Source organism: Oncorhynchus mykiss, chromosome 28 (genome assembly GCF_013265735.2).
Source record: "Oncorhynchus mykiss isolate Arlee chromosome 28, USDA_OmykA_1.1, whole genome shotgun sequence".
NCBI classification, from domain to species: Eukaryota; Metazoa; Chordata; class Actinopteri; order Salmoniformes; family Salmonidae; genus Oncorhynchus; species Oncorhynchus mykiss.
In genome coordinates, this window is record NC_048592.1 from 20,791,919 (window position 1) to 20,814,530 (window position 22,612).

The 22,612-nt window shown below is 42.3% G+C and overlaps 3 protein-coding genes across 6 annotated transcripts; 1 reads left to right on the forward strand and 2 right to left on the reverse strand.

Moving 5' to 3' along the window:
- Nucleotides 1–221: 221 nt before the first annotated feature.
- LOC118936610 (elongation of very long chain fatty acids protein 5-like) lies at nt 222–7,769 on the reverse strand. 2 transcript variants are annotated; one of them, XR_005040123.1, is made up of 4 exons: nt 6,384–7,769; nt 5,638–5,704; nt 5,416–5,519; nt 222–1,457 (listed from the first exon to the last, which is right to left on the reverse strand). XR_005040123.1 is itself a non-coding variant. In XM_036965896.1 (3 exons), the coding sequence occupies exons 1-3, from the start codon at nt 5,584–5,586 to the stop codon at nt 1,026–1,028; spliced, it is 360 nt and encodes a 119-aa protein (XP_036821791.1). In that variant the 5' UTR covers nt 5,587–5,628; the 3' UTR covers nt 222–1,025. The 2 variants fall into 2 exon arrangements, 1 of the variants encoding a protein (XP_036821791.1); XM_036965896.1 differs by lacking the exons at nt 5,638–5,704; nt 6,384–7,769 and having other exon boundaries at nt 222–1,157; nt 1,401–1,457; nt 5,416–5,628.
- Nucleotides 7,770–11,292: 3,523 nt separating this feature from the next.
- On the reverse strand, nt 11,293–16,655 carry LOC110508719 (selenoprotein Pb). Of its 3 annotated transcripts, none has more exons than XM_021589466.2 (5): nt 16,162–16,646; nt 15,788–15,941; nt 15,403–15,581; nt 15,029–15,176; nt 11,293–13,245 (listed from the first exon to the last, which is right to left on the reverse strand). In XM_021589466.2, the coding sequence occupies exons 1-5, from the start codon at nt 16,309–16,311 to the stop codon at nt 13,226–13,228; spliced, it is 651 nt and encodes a 216-aa protein (XP_021445141.1). In that variant the 5' UTR covers nt 16,312–16,646; the 3' UTR covers nt 11,293–13,225. The 3 variants fall into 3 exon arrangements, with proteins under 3 accessions (XP_021445141.1, XP_036821790.1, XP_021445139.1); XM_036965895.1 differs by lacking the exons at nt 15,788–15,941; nt 16,162–16,646 and having other exon boundaries at nt 11,293–11,693; nt 12,510–12,722; nt 13,003–13,245; XM_021589464.2 differs by lacking the exon at nt 11,293–13,245 and having other exon boundaries at nt 13,834–15,176; nt 16,162–16,655.
- Nucleotides 16,656–16,731: 76 nt separating this feature from the next.
- LOC110508718 (target of EGR1 protein 1) lies at nt 16,732–21,137 on the forward strand. The gene is made up of 7 exons (XM_021589463.2): nt 16,732–17,236; nt 17,378–17,418; nt 17,541–17,637; nt 17,718–17,876; nt 18,031–18,290; nt 19,961–20,123; nt 20,292–21,137. The coding sequence occupies exons 1-7, from the start codon at nt 17,123–17,125 to the stop codon at nt 21,006–21,008; spliced, it is 1,551 nt and encodes a 516-aa protein (XP_021445138.1). The 5' UTR covers nt 16,732–17,122; the 3' UTR covers nt 21,009–21,137.
- Nucleotides 21,138–22,612: the final 1,475 nt, after the last annotated feature.

The window sequence follows — 22,612 nt, forward strand, 5'->3', positions numbered from 1 at the left end:
CCAGGAGAACTCTACCTGTCAACAGTAAAGTTTGGTGGAGTAGGAATAATGGTCTGAGGCCCCTTAGTTCCATTGAAGGGAAATCTTAATGCTACAGCATACAATGACATTCTAGACGATTATGTGTGCCAGGCCCAACATCAGTGCCCAATCTCACTAATGCTCTTGTGGCTGAATGGAAGCAAGTCCCCGCAGCAGCCTTCCCAGAAGAGTGGAGGCTGTTATAGCAGCAAATGGCGGACCAACTCCATATTAATGCCCATGATTTTGGAATGAGATGTTCGACGAACAGGTGTCCAAATACTTTTGGCCATGTAGTCTATATCACCACATGCACCAATGAGTTGATAAGGCCTATAAGGAAGCCTGGAGGGAGGAAGACACAAAATACCCAGAGAATTTGCTATTCCTTCCGTGGTATGTTTATAGTTATTCACTGGTCAGTTGTGTTTAACTTGTTTCTAAAGCTGGGATTTAATATTGAATAGCAACGTCTTGATTTAATCTCAAAGTGTGACTAACCGCCCATCTGTCTGTCTTAGGACACGCGATGTGAAATAAAATAGCCAGGCTGTGTTTACTATCTTTAAACCAAAAAGAGGGCAAATGCTGCACCAAGAATGCACTGCCAGCTGTTTTCTGCAAACTCACCGCCATTTTAAACAAATTATAGAGCATCTCAGTGCCAAAAGCTTGTCTTAATCTTTGCCATTCTGTTCCAATCCTTGCTAGTCTAGTTTGATCACCGCTGCTTTCACCGTGGCAAATGTCTTTTTCAAATAGCAGGGACAGGAAACAGTTCCAAGGACAATGTGGGTATGGTTGCATGTGTTCCAGACTCATTGAAATGTCAGGTGCATTTCAGTGCGTGGGTGTGTGCACTGTATATCTCCAGAAGAACAAGTATGAAAAGCTTAATCATTCTTCCAACCAAAACCGAGCAAGAAGCAGATACAAGAAATAGATTGTGCAGTGTCATACTGTTACAGACAGGAGATTATTGTCTGTGTCTATCACCGGTTAAATTAAACACTGCCCCTGCTGTAGTGATGTGAATGGGACGTACTCCTGCCACGTACTTGACCCCAGCCCACCAGTTGAAGATCATGGTGCCGTGGCGGTAGACATGTAGGAAGGTCAAGTGACTGTTCTTCTTCCTCTGGATGAAGAACACCAGGAAGAGACATGTCATATTTGAGTAAATAACATGACAGTTACACAAGAGTATGACAAGAAATACCGAAAACAAATCCTCAGGAGTTAGCTACATTTACAGACATTAGTCACATAGACAGCACATAAAATGTCTTGATAGAAGAGATGTAAATATAGTCCAAGTGGTGCGGCTTACACCGTTTTTGCTTCAACCCGGGATAGTAGCATCCCCAACGTGTACTTACAATATCACTGTGCTCGATGACTTTGGAGGAGTAAAACCACCAGCAGACCTTGGCCATCTGTTCAGAACACAGAGAGAAGGCATTTCAGCAGTAGTTTTAGGTTCGAAATCATTTAGATATGTCTATCAAGGCAATTGCAATGCATTGCAGTGGATGATATGAGACAGACTTTGTTGCCCGCATGACATTTTTTATTATTTTATTTCACCTTTATTTAACCAGGTAGGCTAGTCGAGAACACCTTTATTTAACCAGGTAGGCTAGTCGAGAACACCTTTATTTAACCAGGTAGGCTAGTCGAGAACACCTTTATTTAACCAGGTAGGCTAGTCGAGAACACCTTTATTTAACCAGGTAGGCTAGTCGAGAACACCTTTATTTAACCAGGTAGGCTAGTCGAGAACACCTTTATTTAACCAGGTAGGCTAGTCGAGAACACCTTTATTTAACCAGGTAGGCTAGTCGAGAACACCTTTATTTAACCAGGTAGGCTAGTCGAGAACACCTTTATTTAACCAGGTAGGCTAGTCGAGAACACCTTTATTTAACCAGGTAGGCTAGTCGAGAACACCTTTATTTAACCAGGTAGGCTAGTCGAGAACACCTTTATTTAACCAGGTAGGCTAGTCGAGAACACCTTTATTTAACCAGGTAGGCTAGTCGAGAACACCTTTATTTAACCAGGTAGGCTAGTCGAGAACACCTTTATTTAACCAGGTAGGCTAGTCGAGAACACCTTTATTTAACCAGGTAGGCTAGTCGAGAACACCTTTATTTAACCAGGTAGGCTAGTCGAGAACACCTTTATTTAACCAGGTAGGCTAGTCGAGAACACCTTTATTTAACCAGGTAGGCTAGTCGAGAACACCTTTATTTAACCAGGTAGGCTAGTCGAGAACACCTTTATTTAACCAGGTAGGCTAGTCGAGAACACCTTTATTTAACCAGGTAGGCTAGTCGAGAACACCTTTATTTAACCAGGTAGGCTAGTCGAGAACACCTTTATTTAACCAGGTAGGCTAGTCGAGAACACCTTTATTTAACCAGGTAGGCTAGTCGAGAACACCTTTATTTAACCAGGTAGGCTAGTCGAGAACACCTTTATTTAACCAGGTAGGCTAGTCGAGAACACCTTTATTTAACCAGGTAGGCTAGTCGAGAACACCTTTATTTAACCAGGTAGGCTAGTCGAGAACACCTTTATTTAACCAGGTAGGCTAGTCGAGAACACCTTTATTTAACCAGGTAGGCTAGTCGAGAACACCTTTATTTAACCAGGTAGGCTAGTCGAGAACTGAGCTGGTGCTGTAGTCCACAGGCTGACATGATAAACTATAGTTTGCCAACCAGGATGACGCTGTGAACTGAGGAAGAAAGAAAATATGTTTTCCTTTTGAGTTAAAGCCTACGGGTACATGTTTTATAAACATATCATTTTAATTGGATAATGTACCTGTACCCCCCCCCCCCCCCCCCAAACCAAATAATTACTGAACAAATACATATTTTCTCAACAACAACACAAATAAAGAAGACTTTTATGTCCTGAGCATCCAGATAAGACTGTTCCCTGGGAAGAGGGTGAGAAATGAACGATCCATAGCACAGGTATGATTTCAATTACGCGATTCACTGGCGAAGGGCACAGTACAAAGCTAATTATAGGCTACTTTTCTGAGCAGTTTCGTGGAAAACATTGCCAAAACATTTAAACACCATGCCGTAGGCAGCAATATTAAGTAACCTTGTTGCAACTGTTGAACAAGAACCTATAATATGACTGTTAAACAGCCATCACTAACACAGAGAGGCTGCTGCCTACATAGACTTGAAATCATTGGCCACTTTAATAAATGGATCACTAGTCACTTTAATAATGTTTACATACAGTGCCTTGCGAAAGTATTCGGCCCCCTTGAACTTTGCGACCTTATGCCACATTTCAGGCTTCAAACATAAAGATAGAAAACTGTATTTTTTTGTGAAGAATCAACAACAAGTGGGACACAATCATGAAGTGGAACGACATTTATTGGATATTTCAAACTTTTTTAACAAATCAAAAACTGAAAAATTGGGCGTGCAAAATTATTCAGCCCCCTTAAGTTAATACTTTGTAGCGCCACCTTTTGCTGCGATTACAGCTGTAAGTCGCTTGGGGTATGTCTCTATCAGTTTTGCACATCGAGAGACTGACATTTTTTCCCATTCCTCATTGCAAAACAGCTCGAGCTCAGTGAGGTTGGATGGAGAGCATTTGTGAACAGCAGTTTTCAGTTCTTTCCACAGATTCTCGATTGGATTCAGGTCTGGACTTTGACTTGGCCATTCTAACACCTGGATATGTTTATTTTTGAACCATTCCATTGTAGATTTTGCTTTAAGTTTTGCATCATTGTCTTGTTGGAAGACAAATCTCCGTCCCAGTCTCAGGTCTTTTGCAGACTCCATCAGGTTTTCTTCCAGAATGGTCCTGTATTTGGCTCCATCCATCTTCCCATCAATTTTAACCATCTTCCCTGTCCCTGCTGAAGAAAAGCAGGCCCAAACCATGATGCTGCCACCACCATGTTTGACAGTGGGGATGGTGTGTTCAGCTGTGTTGCTTTTACGCCAAACATAACATTTTGCATTGTTGCCAAAAAGTTCAATTTTGGTTTCATCTGACCAGAGCACCTTCTTCCACATGTTTGGTGTGTCTCCCAGGTGGCTTGTGGCAAACTTTAAACAACACTTTTTATGGATATCTTTAAGAAATGGCTTTCTTCTTGCCACTCTTCCATAAAGGCCAGATTTGTGCAATATACGACTGATTGTTGTCCTATGGACAGAGTCTCCCACCTCAGCTGTAGATCTCTGCAGTTCATCCAGAGTGATCATGGGCCTCTTGGCTGCATCTCTGATCAGTCTTCTCCTTGTATGAGCTGAAAGTTTAGAGGGACGGCCAGGTCTTGGTAGATTTGCAGTGGTCTGATACTCCTTCCATTTCAATATTATCGCTTGCACAGTGCTCCTTGGGATGTTTAAAGCTTGGGAAATCTTTTTGTATCCAAATCCGGCTTTAAACTTCTTCACAACAGTATCTCGGACCTGCCTGGTGTGTTCCTTGTTCTTCATGATGCTCTCTGCGCTTTTAACGGACCTCTGAGACTATCACAGTGCAGGTGCATTTATACAGAGACTTGATTACACACAGGTGGATTGTATTTATCATCATTAGTCATTTAGGTCAACATTGGATCATTCAGAGATCCTCACTGAACTTCTGGAGAGAGTTTGCTGCACTGAAAGTAAAGGGGCTGAATAATTTTGCACGCCCAATTTTTCAGTTTTTGATTTGTTAAAAAAGTTTGAAATATCCAATAAATGTCGTTCCACTTCATGATTGTGTCCCACTTGTTGTTGATTCTTCACAAAAAAATACAGTTTTATATCTTTATGTTTGAAGCCTGAAATGTGGCAAAAGGTCGCAAAGTTCAAGGGGGCCGAATACTTTCGCAAGGCACTGTATCTTGCATTACTCATCTCATATGTATATACTGTATTTTATACCATCTACTGCATCTTGCCTATGCCGCTCGGCCATCGCTCATCCATATGTTTATATGTCTATATTCTTATTCCATCCCTTTCCTTAGATGTGTGTGTATTAGGTCGTTGTTGTGGAATTGTTAGATTACTTGTTAGATATTACTGCACCGTCGGAACTAGAAGCACAAGCATTTCACTACACTCGCAAAAACATCTGCTAACCATGTGTATGTGACCATTAAAATGAGATTTGATTTATAATATTATTTGTGAACCTGTGAATAAATAAACTATCCAATTATAAAATAAAAAAAGGAAGAAAAATTGTTAAAATACTATACGTTTACAGGTAGAGAAATAGCTAATCATCGTCACATATTTACACATAACAAGGATATAGATAGGTACTGTGTACAATAGATCTAAAGCATCCAAGATGGGTAAAATAGCTACAAGCTGTCCATGCGTTCCCCTGTTTTCATACCTCATAGAACATGCAGGCAGACATGCAGACCATGGCAAAGTTGTAAACGATGAGCACAGGCTGAGGTTGACTGGCTGTCTGAGCCATCAGCTTGGGGCCCACCCCTATGAGGAGCAGGTAGCACATGAAGATGCAGGTGATTGGCACAGGTGAAGGACATAGAGACAGCATTACTATGGTCTAAGAAATTGGTTTTAGAAGCACAGAAGAAGACTTAGTTACTTCTATTGTCTAGCACTCATTGGTAGAACAGTTGGATTTTCTGCCATGTTGTGGCCATAACTAAACGCTGCAAAAATGCATTATGTGATTAGTTATATTCAGTTACCAATTTACATTATATAAAGTCAACCCTGATTAATGAAACTACAATAAATAACTCCTAGAAGTTTAACCCATTTCACCACTCATATACCATTCCTCATATGGAAATGTCTATGTACAGGACAGTACTGCCATCTAACGTCAGATTGGTAAATTATGGAATGGGACACAATTGTAAAACCTGCACAGAAATACCCGACAGCTACTTATACCAGATCCACTGAAGCATGGCAGCCGTTTTGTTGATAGTCAACTCAAGTCAGTTGGCCGGCTGGATAAGCTAAAGTAGGTTTAGCTTCTTGCTTCAGGAGGATTTAGAAAATCCCTTACACAACCACACTTATTCAACCTCCAGCCATTTGTTTTCATTCCCTGTCTCCTACAAAAGATTTAACATACTCTTCTGTGAAAGAAATCTTCAAAGAAAGTGTAACACAGCCCTATATCAAATAACAAGGTGTTGTTGGCATAAATAGTGGTGATGATGAAGGCATTTCCCTTGGCTATACCACTAGTCTAGACTAGAGGGGCATTCATGCTAAAATGAACACAACTTTAGAAATGACAAACGATTTTGTCATACGACAGTTATTTATAATAGGCTCTAATAGTCTATATTCCGGTGCAAACTGAATAGAACGTACTTCGTAGCCTGCACTCATCGACCGGTTTGCACAAATTGCTGATCTGAAGGTCGCAGACCACCGAACCATGGCATGGAGTTTGTTGAATTTGTCTGCCGTCCAGCGCGCCATTCTCCCAGTGTTGACGATGATATCTGACCTGAGTTATCGCGTACCATCACCCCGCACCGCAATAAAGTAATCCATCTGCTGCGCAGTGTTTTAGCCTATCTATTTAATGCCATGCCCACTTGTGAGCGGTTATTTAAAGTGAAAAAAAAAATACGGGTTTTAAAGAATGGTGAATAGATTAGATATAGCCCCAGGCAGTAATATTGTCCTATTATTTGGGAAATTCATTAGTTGACATAAAGGTGAAACACTACTGACAGTGAGATGTAGCCCTGCTGCTAATTTATAATCTATGGCTCACAGATCAGTAGGAGCAAGGTAAGACTCATTCAACCGGGAATGCAGGTCACCAACCTCTCTTCTCTGGCACATCAGTAATCGAGCAGCTGAGTTGTTCCTCAGACTAAACCCATTTTCTCAAACAGCATTTGGAATTCCCTACTTCTGGCTGCCCCCTCCCCACTGTCTGTACTTGGTGCCTGTTTTATGTCACTTTATGCTGGTGATGTGGTCATATTCGGTTTCCTCACTGTATCCACTAACAGTAACTGAAGACAAGCAAAATAAGTTCACCCTTTATGAACATGGGAACATAACACATATTGAACTTATTTTGATTACATTCATACATCATCATAATCATACTTTTAATTGTGAATTTAGATGAGTTATATAGAACATAGTAGGTTTAGGCTACGTGCTTGTGAATAACCAGTATCTGACCATGGAACAACCAGGAACCTACATGTTGGATGCCTAAATCTAACCTGAAGTCCAGCACCCTGCCCTGCATTACAGGCCTCTCTCATATTTTTAAGTGGGAGAACTTGCACAATTGGTGGCTGACTAAATACTTTTTTTGCCCCACTGTAGATGCAGCTGTCAGAGCCACTTACCACAAGGGTATCTATGGCAACTGCACCATGAGTGAAAGCACACTTCTAAAGGGAATCACAGACATTTCATTTCTGTTTGGTTCGTCATTAGAAAACGCTACTGTCTGCTGTAGTGCCCCCATTGGAATAGAATGTCTAGAACAGGAACACCCCTTCCTATAATGGGAACCGATTCTGATTGTGAATAATAATTGTGCATTTAGATGAGTTATACAGAACATAGTAGGTTTAGGCTACGTGCTTGTGAATAACCAGAATAACCACTCCACACTCCAAGACTGCTTCCATCACGTGGACTGGGACATGTTTCGTATTGCGTCAGACAACAACATTGACGAATACGCTGATTCGGTGTGCGAGTTCATTAGAACGTGCGTTGAAGATGTCGTTCCCATAGCAACAATTAAAACATTCCCTAACCAGAAACCGTGGATTGATGGCAGCATTCGCGTGAAACTGAAAGCGCGAACCACTGCTTTTAATCAGGGCAAGGTGTCTGGTAACATGACCGAATACAAACAGTGCAGCTATTCCCTCCGCAAGGCTATCAAACAAGCTAAGCGTCAGTACAGCGACAAAGTAGAATCTCAATTCAACGGCTCAGACACAAGAGGCATGTGACAGGGTCTACAGTCAATCACGGATTACAGGAAGAAATCCAGCCCAGTCACGGACCAGGATGTCTTGCTCCCAGGCAGACTAAATAACTTTTTTGCCCGCTTTGAGGACAATACAGTGCCACTGACACGGCCTGCAACGAAAACATGCGGTCTCTCCTTCACTGCAGCCGAGGTAAGTAAGACATTTAAACGTGTTAACCCTCGCAAGGCTGCAGGCCCAGATGGCATCCCCAGCCGCGCTCTCAGAGCATGCGCAGACCAGCTGGCCGGTGTGTTTACGGACATATTCAATCAATCCCTATACCAGTCTGCTGTTCCCACATGCTTCAAGAGGGCCACCATTGTTCCTGTTCCCAAGAAAGCTAAGGTAATTGAGCTAAACGACTACCGCCACGTAGCACTCACTTCCGTCATCATGAAGTGCTTTGAGAGACTAGTCAAGGACCACATCACCTCCACCCTGTGTCAGGGGAGAAGCTCCAGGTGGTATCTGATTTTAAGTACCTTGGCATCATACTTGATTCCAACCTCTCTTTTAAAAAGCATGTGAAAAAGGTCATTCAAATAACCAAATTCAACCTAGCTAATTTCCGATTTATACGAAATTGTTTGACTACAGAGGTAGCAAAACTGTACTTCAAATCTATGATACTCCCCCACTTAACATACTGCTTGACTAGTTAGGCCCAAGCTTGCTGTACAACATTAAAACCTATTCAGTCTGTCTACAAACAGGCTCTCAAAGTGCTTGATAGGAAGCCCAATAGCCATCATCATTGTCACATTCTTAGAAAGCATGAGCTCTTGAGTTGGGAAAATCTTGTGCAATACACCGACGCATGTCTTGTATTCAAGATCCTTAATGGCCTGGCTCCCCCTCCACTCAATATTTTTGTTAAACAGAAAACCCAGACATATGGCAGCAGATCCACAAGGTCTGCCATGAGAGGTGACTGTATAGTTCCCCTAAGGAAAAGCACCTTTAGTAAATCTGCATTCTCTGTGAGAGCTTCCCATGTCTGGAATACACTGCCATCAGACACACATAACTGCACCACATATCACACTTTCACAAAATGCTTGAAGACATGGCTAAAGGTCAATCAGATTTGTGAACATGGTCCCTAGCTGTGTGTTGCCGCTTTCCATGTTGTCTGTTGTCTGTAGCTTGTGAGGTGTGGAAACACTTTGTTGCTTTTATGAATTTTGTCTTGCTGCTTTTTGTTTTATGTTACTCTGTCTGTATGCTATGTCTTGCTTGTCCTATGTTGCTATGTCTTGCTTGTTCTATGCTGCTATTGTCTATATTGTAATTGTTTTTAATAACCTGCCCAGGGACTGCGGTTGAAAATTAGCCGGCTGGCTAAAACCGGCACTTTTACTGAAACGTTGATTAATGTGCACTGTCCCTGTAAAAATAAAAAATAAACTCAAACTCAAACCCTACCTGACACCCTAGACCCACTCCAATTTGCTTACCGCCCAAATAGGTCCACAGACGATGCAATCTCAACCACACTGCACACTGCCCTAACCCATCTGGACAAGAGGAATACCTATGTGAGAATGCTGTTCATTGACTACAGCTCGGCATTCAACACCATAGTACCCTCCAAGCTCGTCATCAAGCTCGAGACCCTGGGTCTCGACCCCGCCCTGTACAACTGGGTACTGGACTTCCTGACAGGCCGCCCCCAGGTGGTGAGGGTAGGCAACAACATCTCCTCCCCGCTGATCCTCAACACTGAGGCCCCACAAGGGTGCGTTCTGAGCCCTCTCCTGTACTCCCTGTTCACCCACGACTGCGTGGCCACGCACGCCTCCAACTCAATCATCAAGTTTGCGGACGACACAACAGTGGCAGGCTTGATTACCAACAACGACGAGACGGCCTACAGGGAGGAGGTGAGGGCCCTCGGAGTGTGGTGTCAGGAAAATAACCTCACACTCAACGTCAACAAAACTAAGGAGATGATTGTGGACTTCAGGAAACAGCAGAGGGAACACCCCCCTATCCACATCGATGGAACAGTAGTGGAGAGGGTAGCAAGTTTTAAGTTCCTCGGCATACACATCACAGACAAACTGAATTGGTCCACTCACACAGACAGCATTGTGAAGAAGGCGCAGCAGCGCCTCTTCAACCTCAGGAGGCTGAAGAAATTCGGCTTGTCACCAAAAGCACTCACAAACTTCTACAGATGCACAATCGAGAGCATCCTGGCGGGCTGTATCACCGCCTGGTACGGCAACTGCTCCGCCCTCAACCGTAAGGCTCTCCAGAGGGTAGTGAGGTCTGCACAACGCATCACCGGGGGCAAACTACCTGCCCTCCAGGACACCTACACCACCCGATGTCACAGGAAGGCCATAAAGATCATCAAGGACATCAACCACCCGAGCCACTGCCTGTTCACCCCGCTATCATCCAGAAGGCGAGGTCAGTACAGGTGCATCAAAGCTGGGACCGAGAGACTGAAAAACAGCTTCTATCTCAAGGCCATCAGACTGTTAAACAGCCACCACTAACATTGAGTGGCTGCTGCCAACACACTGACACTGACTCAACTCCAGCCACTTTAATAATGGGAATTGATGGGAAATTATGTAAATATATCACTAGCCACTTTAAACAATGCTACCTTATATAATGTTACTTACCCTACATTATTCATCTCATATGCATACGTATATACTGTACTCTATATCATCGACTGTATCCTTATGTAATACATGTATCACTAGCCACTTTAACTATGCCACTTTGTTTACATACTCATCTCATATGTATATACTGTACTCGATACCATCTACTGTATCTTGCCTATGCTGCTCTGTACCATCACTCATTCATATATCCTTATGTACATATTCTTTATCCCCTTACACTGTGTACAAGACAGTAGTTTTGGAATTGTTAGTTAGATCACTTGTTGGTTATTACTGCATTGTCGGAACTAGAAGCACAAGCATTTCGCTACACTCGCATTAACATCTGCTAACCATGTGTATGTGACAAATAAAATTTGATTTGATTTATCTGACCATGGAACAACCAGGAACCTGGAACCTACATTTTGGATGCCTAAGTCTACCCTGACATCCAGCACCCTGCCCTGCATGGGTTCAGTGACTGTCAGTCCCGTTTTCCTCAGCACAGCATATGTCTACAGACACCTCAGTAAGGTTTGCCCTGCAGACTTCATAGCAGAGAGTAGAACATGTCACCCGACATGTCACATGTAGGGAAGACATACTGTATTCCAAGGGCCAAATTACTCCAGTTTACTGTACAAGTTTACTTTATCAGATACAATTGACAGGCACAGACAAAATCAAACTGAATTCATACAAAACTATTTATCAGACAGTCAAGTCACTGACACAAGCCCCCACCACCATGCTAACTAACTGTTACTCGTCTCCGCAACGACACAGATTATGTTAATCGGAGTCCTGTTTATCTGTGTCTGACCCAGGGTTGTGGTGCTGATGATGCTGCTGGTGATGTATGTTTGGCATGTTACCGCCCCCCTCAGACAACATCTGGAACTGGGTTGCTGACAGTAGCGACTTCAATCTGACACTGTAGTGTCTGTCTTGTTAACAGCCATTCCTGCGCTGCTCAGAGACTCGTTTCGCTGTCTGCTGTTCCACCCAGCTGAGTAACTCCATTTGGATTCCTGCATAACAATAGAACACACTAAAGTTAACAAAATAGGTACGAGCTAAAAAGACATCACCTGGGAGAGCCACAGAGCGATCTCATTATTATTCAGAATCAGTTCCCATTATAGGAAGGGGTGTTCCAGACATTCTATTCCAATGGGGGCACTACAGCAGACAGTAGCGTTCTCTAATGACGAACCAAACAGAAATGAAATGTCTGCGATTCCCTTTAATAGTGTGCTTTCACTCATGGTGCAGTTGCCATAGATGCGCTTGTGGTAAGTGGCTCTGACAGCTGCATCTATATAGGGGTAGTGGAGGAAGCTGTAGGGCAAGACTATGTGGCATGTCAGTCTCCCACATCTGTCAGCGAGAGGAGAGAGATCCATGGCTACATGAATGAGGTGTCACATCAATTACAAAGATCTCTGTAGATAGAAAATATCTAATTTAAACCTGACAGATACTTCATGCCATTGAAGTCAAAGAGCAGTGGTAAGCTTTAGATTAGTGCTGACATGTTGCCTTCAATCAATACAAGCCCATTCCTTATTCATGGAACATTTATAATTCTGAGAAATAACATGACAGTACTTGGACTTGGGCTGTCCCACAGAAGGACCCCTCTGTGATGGCTCTTACCTGTCGTATTGAAGTGAAGAGGTTATTCAGCAACTCTTGGAGGACAGTGGAAGTTGATAAATGTGCTTCTTTATTGTTTGAAGTAAAAACCAAGGCATTTCGGCCCTAAGCCATCAGGATTTTTGCTCCTCAATCCCGGCACCTTGGTTGGAGAGCGATATAGTGGCCGTGTTTCATTCCCTTCTTACCTGTCATATACCAGGAAGTCGTCCTTGTTTCCATATAGGGCCTCCCAGACATCATCCTGTAGCTGGGCCTGTTGGTAGACAGGGATGTCCGGGGTGGCCCTCCTCTTCAGTTCCCAGTACATGGCTCAGGACTGGACCTCCCGTTCATTCACAATGAGGAAAGACATGTCTGTCAGGTTGCTGCGCAGCAGCTTGTCATGCAGGCCTTCTAGTCTACTCAGCGGGACAAAGATAGGGCAAACGTGATACAGATGCCGATATTTACTCCTCCCCATTCTATCATCATTTGGATATTGGATATTTGGGTAGGCAGCTCTTAACAACTTTCTGAAATGGATCACCAGCAGCATTTCATAAACATCAATTTGTTTGAAAATACATTACCGCATCCTTATGATTTCCCCCCAAATCTTTCCACAGTGGTATAATAACAGTATGTTACATTAGGTCCACAGTAATTATGCCAGGCAGATTCTGAAGACTTCTCTCTTACTTGGAGGCCTGTGTGAGGCAGAAGTGTCAGCAGGCTTTCAGTAGAGCCAGAACAACTAAATTTCCAAGCAGCCCCTTCATGGGGGCCCCATGGCCCTTGATCTCACAGCGCGGTGCCGGCTTACAGATCTTGGAGGCATCATTGTCCCCTTCTACTAACAGAGGCGATGCCCATAGGAGCCCTGGCAGAGCAGCACACAGCCTCAGAGTAAAGAGACCCTGCATCATCTTCTCCCAACCTCACCTAAAAAGAGTTCCAGGAGAGAGAGGGCAATGTCAGAAGCTCATTTTCAGATTTGATTCTCATTGCAAATCTTCAAATGCATCTCTAGCAAGGAAAATAGCTATAGTCTCTGCTAAGTACAGTATGCAATTAAAATAAACGACTGAATGACATAACTGGACTGACCTAGTTGAGGCTCTCTTCTGCTCGACACAACTAACCGATAGTGTTACACTGCTGTTTTTAAGCTTTCAAGTCTCATAGCAAAGGGTCTGAATACTTGTAAATAAGGTATTTTGATTCTTTTTTTATAGATTAGCAAACATTTCTAAAAACCTGTTTTTACTTTGTCATTATGGGGTATTGATGAGGAAAATGTTATATTTTATCCATTTTAGAACAAGGCTGTAACGTAACAAAATGTGTAAAGTTAAGGAGTCTGAATACTTTCCAAATGCACTGTAGTTCCTGTAACATGAATCAGTTTCATAGAATCTAGTCACCACAGTACTAAGAGTAAGGTATTGTCTCCTGTCCAAAATGATGTTTCACCCTTTATTGGAGTGATAAATGTGAATACACCCCAAAAAATTAAAGCCACAAGCAGCCTACTTAAAATATTTATTTATTCTTCTTCTACAGTACCGTTGTTTTGATCAATCAGAGTGTGCTCAGGTGCCCCTTTAGTATGTTGTCTACAAACCTCCTCCCACCAAGAGGTTCTGCTTTCTAGCAAATATCCCATTAGTGATTGTAACAAAATAAGCCTCAGGTTATTCAGCCTGAGTTCAGGGGACGCAGCCAGTATACAATGCAGGCACCACAGTTCTCCAAAGGCTGTACACTGCACTGCAGTTTCCAAATGCAGCTAAACTGATTCCCATGACAAAATACAACCTACTCCTCCAATTTGTCCACTTAACATAAGTGACAATGGGGGGGGCAAATAAAAACTCTGCAAACAGTGGTTAGAATTCTGCTCTTCCTTAGTATTTGTCAAAACATTCTCAGCAATAAAATTAAAGGCCATCTGCAGTACAGCAAATTATTAGCTTCTGAATTATGCCCTTTATCTACTTCCCCAGAGTCAGATATACAAATGGTATCCATAAGTTCGTCTGTGTCCTGAAGTATCCCTTCAAAATGTGTTCTTGGTTTTGGACTTGGTTTCTCATTTTGTCCTGGGAGCCACATCCGGTCTTCATCATGGCCTGGTGGGCCGCACAGAAAATTTGATATAGCGTCAAAATTTGCTAAAATTGTCCTCAATCCATCATTTTTGGAATTTTCAATGCTCCCTAACTATCTAGCTTTAATTTGTTTGTTTTTTATTAGCGAGCTAGACAGTCATAAAACTGTATGAATGTAAAGGTCCTTTATAATAATTAAAAATTGGTTTTAGTCATTTTAAAGTATATGGAGTTTGTTCCCCCCAACTATTTAAAAAATATATACTTATTTTTCCTCAAAGAGTCAGTCTTTGCTCTATTGTCCTGTAATTTTGCATTGCATTGCATTCTTCCAAAATGAAACACATTGAAATAAATAAATAAATAAATAAATGTAAAATCTCTCTTTCATGAGATCACTCCAATGAAAGCCTCATCGTCCCCATCTCCCTCTGGACTATCACATGTGGATATGATTCCTAGACCTAGCTCTGCCAGCTCATCACACCCCATGGCTGTCGTCACCATGATTTTGTTATCCAGGCGGTTGCATAAAGTTCTATAAGATGGCAGGGGGTAGCCTAACTCCCGGAGGAATTCATAACCCTTGCCACCAACCGCACATCGGATCTTACGGGCCTTCAGCACTGTCTCGTGGGACCACACAGCTCTCCGGGAACGCTTGGTCAGTGTCAGGGCACGGATCTGGTCTTCATACAGAAATGTCTGGAGGCCCCTCTCTATTCTATCCAGTCTGAACATCCGCTTTTTCATTTCCTCTACCTACACAAAAGAAGAGAACATACATGTTGAAGTGTTGTCTTTTCAAAGATTTTCACAAAACGGTGTTGTTCTTACCTGTAAAATCATTCTAATAACTAAAAGACTAAAGGGTCCATTGCATAATTGCGCATAACAATAACTTCCAATGAAAAAGTTTGAATGGAAAGTTGTTTTATATATGAGGCAATAGTTTTAAATTGTTGAGAAAAAGGAGCTACCACCACACCTCTTTCTGTAATCTGGCTGTGTGTTGCATTTCTTGTTCCAGCAGTGTTCTGTAATGTTGACAATGGATGCAGGGACGTTCCTCTGCCTTGTGTAGTTCATCAGCATCATCTTCCTCCATGCCCAGAGTTGTTTGCCGTCGTGCGTAGCCATGATCCCCCACATTGAGATCCCTCTCCACTAGATAGACAGAGCATTAGCAACACATTTGACTCAGTCATTTGATCCACTGTTACGATCAGGAATGAACAGTTGTGTGTTAGATCAACAGGACCAACATTTGCATTAGGCTTCTATCTGACAAATTGTGTGCTATCTGGTAATCTATCAATATTTAATTTCACATATGTTAATGTGATTTAGAAATAAATAAAAAGTTCAGTTACCTGGCTCTGGCTTGAGTGGTAGCACTATCTGTGGGGTTACGGGATAAGGTGGATCTCGCACATTGAAAAGAGTGGGGACGGCATTTGGTTTCAGCTTCTTTCCCCCTGCTGGCGACCTGGCGATTTCTTCAAACTGATTCAGCTCAAAATGGTCCTGCGAGAAGACATAGCTGTATGATTAACGTTAGCTGGCTACATACATATCGATGTATTTTCTCTTGGTGCATTATATTGCACTAAAATAAACTAATAACGTTATGATATTAAATGTGTTGGCAAACTTGTCAACATGTTTTGTCCTAATTTGGAGTTAGGGAACTGTTCACTGATGGACCTAGCTAGCCAGTAATGTTAGCCACCCATAAAAAACTTGCCTGACACAGTCTGGAATGTGGAGTTGGTAAAAAATTACGCCGGCAGTTTACAAGCCATTTCTTCTTACGTATAGGCTCTTTTGGAAAACGAAACAGTTGCTTCCCAATTGTTGTTGAGTTTGAGCAATTTGGAGCGGAGCACCCACCCATATCTAGCGAGCTAACAAGTCAAAACAGCTAAATATAGCTAGCAAGCTAACCATCAGCCAGTGTTGTTGGCAATGCAATCGAACGACACAGCTAACTAGCATGTAGCTTGGTGAGGCTAATGCTACCAGAACGTTACACTTGTCTCATTGGAAACAAAACACCAAATACAGAATGTGGTGAAACATGATCTCATCCCAACCATTAACAAAAAGATTAAGCGATGTTCGCAGCATGCCCAAAAAATATTACATTGCAAAGAAAGTAAATTCCGACTGTTAGAGCCAAAATGGCGCATTTGCCCCAACGGTTGTTTGCTGGCGTCACCGGTATCCAAGTAACTGCCTGCTTCAAATATTTTTTCAAAAGAAGTAAATACAACATCTCACGCATTAAAATTCGAATTATGGTGACTAAGAAAAAACACCATATATGTTTAGTCGAAATTGTCCCCATGTTGAAAATTAAGTGATTACAGAAAGCGTACTGGGGTCCTTTGTGTGTTGACGGAAAATCTGAGAGGGCCTATTCAGACCACGTTAGAATATTTGCAGTTTAAGCTACGCTTCATTTTCCCCATGAATTTGGATCTTTCCAACTGGAATAACGTGAAGAATATCGCATACTAGTGAACAGAACGCTTTCATCGGACAACCGAAAACACCATGCAATGAGCTCCCCGGCCATTCAATAAGTTTAGTCACTCGATCCCACTGTCTTCAGCTAGCTAGCTAACATTAGCTTAGCTATCTAGCTAACGTTAGAATACAGACGTCGAACATTTTGGTTGTGCTCAAATATTTACCTGGTAGCTATGACATCCTCCATGGTAGTCCCTGTTATTGATGTGCAGAATGATAATTTCAAAGAACTGTGGCCTGCTATGGTCCTTGCAATCAAGACGGCCTCCTTCATTGCACTGGATACGGTAAGTGTCGCATCAAGTTAAGTCGAAAAAATTGCTAGCTACGTACATGGTCTTCTATATGTAATTATATGGGCCCAACAACCTTTATGTAGGTCTGTTGACACTAATAATGTAATTCTGTCTGTGCATGTTTTGTTTCAGGAATTGAGTGGCCTTGGAAATAGAAAAGCTTTGCTGGCAGAGTGAGTATGGCTGTTTTATTAATTTAAGTTTAATCTGGATTTTTCTCATTATGTATTGTACTTTCACGATGGTATCTCAATCTCAAGTGTTGCATTGGATCTATCTCTGTTTTAATTTTAAGATGCATAGAGGACCGTTACAAAGCCATATGCAATGCAGCTCGCACACGCTCCATTCTCTCCCTTGGGTTTGCTTGTTATAAGAAACTTGAAAACAAGGTAAAGGTCTCCTTTGCACATTGACATTCAGAAAGATAAATGTACAGTTTGACATTAATTGACGTCTTATCTCTCTCCAGGATGATGATACGTACCTTGTGCAGGTGTACAACCTGACATTGCTCTGCAGTGAGGAGTACGTAATTGAACCACAGTCCGTGCAGTTTCTGGTGCAACATGGATTTGACTTCAACAAACAATATGCTGAAGGTGTCCCTTATCTCAGGGGCAATGACAGGGTGAGATCAAGATGTTGTTAATCGCTCAGATCCACAGAGACAAATGCACACGTTTAAACGATACTAGGCCACAGCATTTATTTTGTGGACTATTCCTAATTGTTACCTTTAAGTGGTGAAGTGATCCAGTGTTCTATTCCTTTCTTGTATCCAGAGAGTGGATGCCCATGGAATGAACATGAGGATGCTGTTTGTGGAACTCCTACGGGCTCGCAAGCCTTTGGTGCTGCACAATGGCTTGATTGACATGGTGTTCCTTTATCAGTGCTTCTATGCCCAACTGCCAGATAAACTAGGCACGTTCACTGCTGACTTGTCCCAGATGTTCCCTGCTGGGATCTATGACACCAAGTACGCTACAGAGTATGAGCTGCGCTTTGCTGCCTCTTACCTGGAGTATGCCTACAAGAAGTGGTTAGTATAGTAAATACTAATATATTCAGGGCTCAATTCAATCACATCCGCATAGCGATTTTTTTGACATGTCGGAAGTGAAAATGCGTTGGAGCGCACAAATCCACAAGTGGCTCCCGGCATAATACCTAAAGTGGACACTGCCATTGGCTGCACGTAGTCGCATTAACAAAAATCCCCATGCAGCCTTGTTTACAAGTTTGAACTTGATATGTAATATACACCTAGATTAGACTGATAGAAATCTGTATTATTTACTGATTTTTCAATTAGATTGTAATTATTTCTATATAGCCTATACTTTCCCGTGCTGAACTTCTAACAGGAGTAGGGCGGGTGTGGCTTTGAGACAATGACTGCAAGAGCAGCTGCTCACTGATTTTGACTGAGCCAATGCAGTTCCACCTCTGACAACGTCAAAACATCCGCTATGCAGGTGTCTGCTATTGCCAGTTAACGCTTGATCTGATAGACTAAGGCCTAAATTCAATCTGACCGTAAATCTGTGGTAGTATATCAGTGCTGTTTGCCACAACATTTTGATAAGTACAGTGCATTCTGAAAGTATTCCCGACCCCTTGACTTCTTCCACATTTGTTACGTTACAGCCTTATTCTAGAATGGATTAAATTAAATGTTTTCCTGATCAATCTACACACAATATCCCATAATGACAAAGTGAAAACAGGTTTTTAGAAATGTTTGCAAATGTATTAAGAACATAACTTATTTCCATAAACATTCAGATCCTTTGCTATGAGACTCGAAATTGAGCTCATGTGTGTTTCCATTGATTATTCTTGACACGTTTCTACAACTTGGAGTCTACCTTTTGGTAAATTCAGTTGATTGGACATGATATGGAAAGGTACACACCCAACTATATAAGGTCCCACGGTAAGGTCTACACTGCTTGTATTTGGTACGTGACAAAATTTGATTTGACAGTGCATGTCAGAGCAAAACCAAGCCATGATGTCAAAGGAATTGTCCATAGAGCTCAGAGACAGGATTGTGTCGAGGCACAGATCTGAGGAAGGGTACCAAAACATTTCTGCAGCATTGAAGGTCCCCAAGAACACAGTGGCCTCCATCATTCTTAAATGGAATGAGTTTGGAAACTCCCAAGACTCTTCCTAGAGCTGGCCGCCCAGCCAAACTGAGCAGAGAAGGGCCTTGTTCTGAGGGGTCGACCATAAACCCGATTGCCACTCTGACGGAGCTCCAGAGTTCCTCTGTGGAGATGGGAAAACCTTCCAGAAGGACAACCATTTCTACAGCACTCCACCAATCAGGCCTTTAAGGTTGACTGGCCAGACGGAAGCCACTCCTCCTTAAAAGGCACATGACAGCCCGCTTAGTTTGCAAAAAGGCACCTGACCATGAGAAACAAGATTCTCTGGTCTGATGAAACCAAGATTGAACTCTGGCCTGAATGACAAGCGTCACGTCTGGAGGAACCAGGCACCATCCCTATGGTGAAGCATGGTGGTGGCAGCGTTTTTCAGTGGCAGGGACTGGGAGACTAGTCAGGATCATGGGTAAAATGAAGAGTAACCTAACAAAATGTGGAAAAAGTCAAGGGGTCTGAATACTTTCCCAATGCACTATATATGCGCCACATTTCAAGAGGTAGTTTAAGTTATTTGTGGTGGTCATTTTTTTCACAGCAAACTGGACAACAGCAAGTCGATTGAGGCTGGTGGTGGGGGACGCCATCTGTTCCTGGAGTTCTGCAAATACTCAGCGCCCCTGAGCAACTATGTGGACTATAGGCCCTGTCTAGCTGGGTTTAGCCCGGATGGACTTCTCAATGTCTGCCAGCGCTTCTCTGTAAGTAGTAGTATATCACTTCTCATAAACCAGGTTGTTTTAAAGGATCACTAAAATGTCTGTGCTAGGATAATCAGCACTGGGGTATTTCATATACTATTTTTATAATGGTAATGCAGTAATCAGTACCATGTTTACCACTTAGCTTGTATTTTCTGTATTTGCCAGGCTTATGGTTGGTGCCCCAATGGGTCACAGTGTCCCTTGTCACACGACACTGACCTCATCATCCAGCACGATGAAAAGGAAAAGAAAAAGAAACGGAAGAGGAAAAGAAAGAACTCTTCTCAGGGGAAAGTTGAAGGTGCCCCCAAGAGCAAGCAGCCCCATATGGAGCTAAAGCAGGACCAGGTGATCCCTGACAAAGACACCAAACCTCCCCCTCTCACAGAGCTGGTAGATGGGGCTCAGGCACAGATACCAGAGAGCGATGAGAAGATGGAGACTAAGGTGGAGACTAAGGTGGAGGAAGGCAACGGAGTCAGAGAGCCACAGGCTGTGTCTGCAGATGAGGAAATGAAGACAGACAAAGAGGTGGAAAGAAATGGAGTGTCAGAGCCACAGCCTCTGGCCACACCGGATGCAGAGAAGAAAGAAGAGTCCAAGAGGAAGAAGCTGGAGGGAGGTACCCACCGGGCAGGGTTTGACGCATTCATGACGGGCTACATTTTCTCCTATGCTGCCACTTTGACAGAGAGAGTAGGTAAGCCACCGAGCGCCGAGTCCTGGCTCCCAGAGTGTCTGAACAAGGTTTACCTCAGTGGCAAGTCTGTCCCGATGCAGATCGTCAAGAGCACATTCTCCAAGTCCTTCAAGGCTCACTTGCACAAGATGGATGTCGTGTGGGGGAAGGGTGTGGTTAGCAAAGTAGAGGGAACGGTATAAAGATTAAATGGAACCAAACCTATTCCTGGTTTATAATAAAGCCTTTTTAGTTAAAGTACTTCGCTGTACATTTTAGTTTAATTTCATGCAGTATTGTTTCAATAAAGGCTTTTCCTTGGTTATGACAGACATGGTGATTTGTGTCCTGAAAACTACTTGATGTGAGGCAGGCAAGCCCTTATTTCTAACGATGAGTAAAGTGTATGACTACCTTTATAGGGTCACCAAAAGAAGCAAAATAAACATTTATTTAAGCGATTGGGAACATGTTCCTTAAACAAAGTACAACTCAAACCAGATTTGGATTAAAACAAGTGTTCTGCTAATACATGTTCATAAATCAGCCAAGACTGGAGGGGAATAACAACAAAATAAAGAATTTGAACAATCAATATCACAACATTGCATCCAGACAAACTGCATACAAAGTAGTAAGATGTGAAATTGATCTTTTTATAAATATCAAAATAGATCCTCTATGCAAAACAATCCTGACACAGTTTACATTTATTGCATAGAAATGTAGTGATAAACGAGATTAACATTGTTCTTTTCAAGTGCAATTTCCTATTAAAGTAGTTACTGACTGGAGTATTTCAGTATATCAAAACAGGTGCCAAGGGAGTCATGAACCAAAGCACAAGTGAGTGAGCCATCCACACCAACTAGTGCTGTTTGCACAGCTTATACCCAACGGAGCCGCTGACCAAAAATAGGACCCACTGACAAAAGTGTGGTGGATCACACATTCAAGCCACACTCGACACATTCCTCTATACATAGAGCTATAAAGTGATCCTTTGGTAGATTCTGAACCAGTTTCTCTCTAAGCAGTCATCTGAAAAACAATCCTTAAAAATGTGCACACCAACATATAGGCCTGCCAAACATTTCAAAATGTTAAAGGTATGTACAAACGATCACATTTCCAGTGCTCGTGGGGGTGTACATTTAAACAAACTTGTTTTACTGGTAAGTTTACTGTTTAAATGCTCTGTAATGTACATTTTTATTAGTCTCCACAAGAGACCTCAGTAGTCTGGTAAACCACTCATTAACTAGCCCTTTAATAAAAATGGTAAGGATCTATTCCCTACACCTTAGCTTGGACTCGTTCATCTGAAACGCACAATCGTCCAGAACAAAAATACTACCAGTCACTATGAATCTTAAGGCAGGGATCTCAATGTTGGGAAGGCAGTGAGTATGCCGTTTTTCATTCAGACCACAACCCTTTCTCCATGTTAAGAGTGTTAGATTTGTTACTTTCATATGTATAGTTGAAGTCAGAAGTTTACATACACTTTAGTTGGAGTCATTAAAACTTGTTTTTCAACCACTCCACAAATTTCTTGTCAACAAACTATAGTTTTGGCAAGTCGGTTAGGACATCTACTTTGTGCATGACAAGTAATATTTCCAACAATTGTTTACAGACAGATTATTTCACTGTATCACAATTCCAGTGGGTCAGAAGTTTACATACACTAAGTTGACTGTGCCTTTAAACAGCTTGGAAAATTCCAGAAAATGATCATGAAAATGGTCATGGCTTTAGAAGCTTCTGATAGGCTAATTGACAACATTTGAGTTAATTGGAGGTG

What these genes read in the sequence shown, in the direction of transcription:
- LOC110508719 (XM_021589464.2), bottom strand. Translation starts at nt 16,311, where the DNA reads ATGGGTGGGTGCTCCGCTCCAAATTGCTCAAACTCAACAACAATTGGG. An exon ending in ACCACTCAAGCCAGAGCCAG is followed by an intron (nt 15,582 to 15,787) that starts GTAACTGAACTT and finishes CTGTCTATCTAG; the next exon opens with TGGAGAGGGATCTCAATGTG. An exon ending in CAGCCAGATTACAGAAAGAG is followed by an intron (nt 15,177 to 15,402) that starts GTGTGGTGGTAG and finishes TCTTTTGTGTAG; the next exon opens with GTAGAGGAAATGAAAAAGCG.
- LOC118936610 (XM_036965896.1), bottom strand. Translation starts at nt 5,586, where the DNA reads ATGCTGTCTCTATGTCCTTCACCTGTGCCAATCACCTGCATCTTCATG. An exon ending in CTGCCTGCATGTTCTATGAG is followed by an intron (nt 1,458 to 5,415) that starts GTATGAAAACAG and finishes TGTTCTGAACAG; the next exon opens with ATGGCCAAGGTCTGCTGGTG. An exon ending in TCATCGAGCACAGTGATATT is followed by an intron (nt 1,158 to 1,400) that starts GTAAGTACACGT and finishes CTTCATCCAGAG; the next exon opens with GAAGAAGAACAGTCACTTGA.
- LOC110508718 (XM_021589463.2), top strand. Translation starts at nt 17,123, where the DNA reads ATGACATCCTCCATGGTAGTCCCTGTTATTGATGTGCAGAATGATAAT. An exon ending in CCTTCATTGCACTGGATACG is followed by an intron (nt 17,237 to 17,377) that starts GTAAGTGTCGCA and finishes GTTTTGTTTCAG; the next exon opens with GAATTGAGTGGCCTTGGAAA. An exon ending in ATCTCAGGGGCAATGACAGG is followed by an intron (nt 17,877 to 18,030) that starts GTGAGATCAAGA and finishes TCTTGTATCCAG; the next exon opens with AGAGTGGATGCCCATGGAAT.